General features: G+C 37.4%; 1 protein-coding gene across 1 annotated transcript; it reads left to right on the plus strand.

Moving 5' to 3' along the window:
- Positions 1 to 444: 444 nt before the first annotated feature.
- Positions 445 to 1,383, plus strand: LOC142426158 (olfactory receptor 4F17-like). The gene has a single exon (XM_075531623.1). The coding sequence runs from the start codon at positions 445 to 447 to the stop codon at positions 1,381 to 1,383; it is 939 nt and encodes a 312-aa protein (XP_075387738.1).

Genomic DNA, 1,383 nt, shown 5'->3' on the forward strand with positions numbered 1-1,383 from the left:
TGTATGAAAGTGTCTAAGTTAAAATGTTCTGGTTTTGATAATAATAATGTTTAACTTTCTTCTAATTTAATAGGAAAATAAAATAATATTACATTTTATTGTGTTTGTTCTGAGGAAGCTATATAAATATGCATATATATTTGTATATATAATTTATATATCTGTTTTACATTTGCTTGTGAAATCTGTGAATTTTCTGCTTATTGGCCTGACTTATTTATACTATTAAGAGACTTTTCATCTCCCTAAACCGTTTCCAATACAAATACGATCCATGCATTATTTGGGTACAATGTTTTTTTAATTGTGCCTCTCAACTAAAACTTAAACTTTGCTAACAGCTTTACACTGATAAACATTGAACATTGTTTCCAGTGTCTTTACGTTCATCTTTTGCTTCTTTTCTCTCAGGTGATTAGTCTTCCCTGACGGATTTCTGATTCGATGGACCAAATCAATGGCTCAGTGGTAACTGAGTTTGTATTGCTGGGACTTGCACAATCCGTGGGAATGCAGCTTTTCCTTTTCTTCTTCTTCTTCTTGTTTTATTTGGGAATTATTCTGGGGAACCTGTTCATTGTGTTCACAGTGATTTTCGATCCTCACCTGCACTCCCCCATGTATATTCTGCTGGCCAACCTATCACTCATTGACCTGGGCCTTTCATCCACCACAGTTCCTCGGGTGATTTCTGATCTTTTCAGCGACTATCAAGTCATTTCCTTCCACAATTGCATGATACAAATGTTCTTCATCCATGTCATGGGCGGAGTTGAGATGGTGCTGCTCATAGCAATGGCATATGACAGATACACAGCAATCTGCAAGCCTCTCCATTATTTAACTATTATGAATCCCAAAATGTGCACATTTCTAGTACTGGCCGCTTGGGTCATTGGCGTGACTCATGCCGTGTCTCAGTTTGTTTTTGTAATAAACTTACCTTTTTGTGGTTCTAATAATGTTGGGAACTTTTACTGTGATTTTCCTCGGGTTATTAAACTGGCATGCATGCATACGTACCAACTAGAATTTGTGGTCATTGCCAACAGTGGCTTCATCTCAATGGCTACCTTCTTTTTCTTAATTATATCATACGTCTTTATTCTGCTCACTGTTCGACAACATTCTTCGACTGACTTATCTAGAGCATTCTTTACTTTGTCTGCTCACATCACTGCAGTGGTTTTGTTTTTTGCACCATGTATGTTTCTCTATGTGTGGCCTTTTCCTACTAAATCACTGGACACCTTTTTTGCCATTGTAGATTTTGTTGTCACCCCTGTCTTAAACCCTGCCATCTATACGTTAAGGAACAAAGATATGAGGTTGGCAATGAGAAAGCTCGGTCGGCGGGTTGTGAGTTCTAGGGAAATGATATAA

The sequence above is a fragment of the Tenrec ecaudatus genome, chromosome 14 (assembly GCF_050624435.1).
Source record: "Tenrec ecaudatus isolate mTenEca1 chromosome 14, mTenEca1.hap1, whole genome shotgun sequence".
In the NCBI taxonomy this organism is placed as follows: Eukaryota; Metazoa; Chordata; class Mammalia; order Afrosoricida; family Tenrecidae; genus Tenrec; species Tenrec ecaudatus.

Excerpts from the sequence above, each read along its gene's own strand:
- LOC142426158 (XM_075531623.1), top strand. The coding sequence starts at position 445 with ATGGACCAAATCAATGGCTCAGTGGTAACTGAGTTTGTATTGCTGGGA.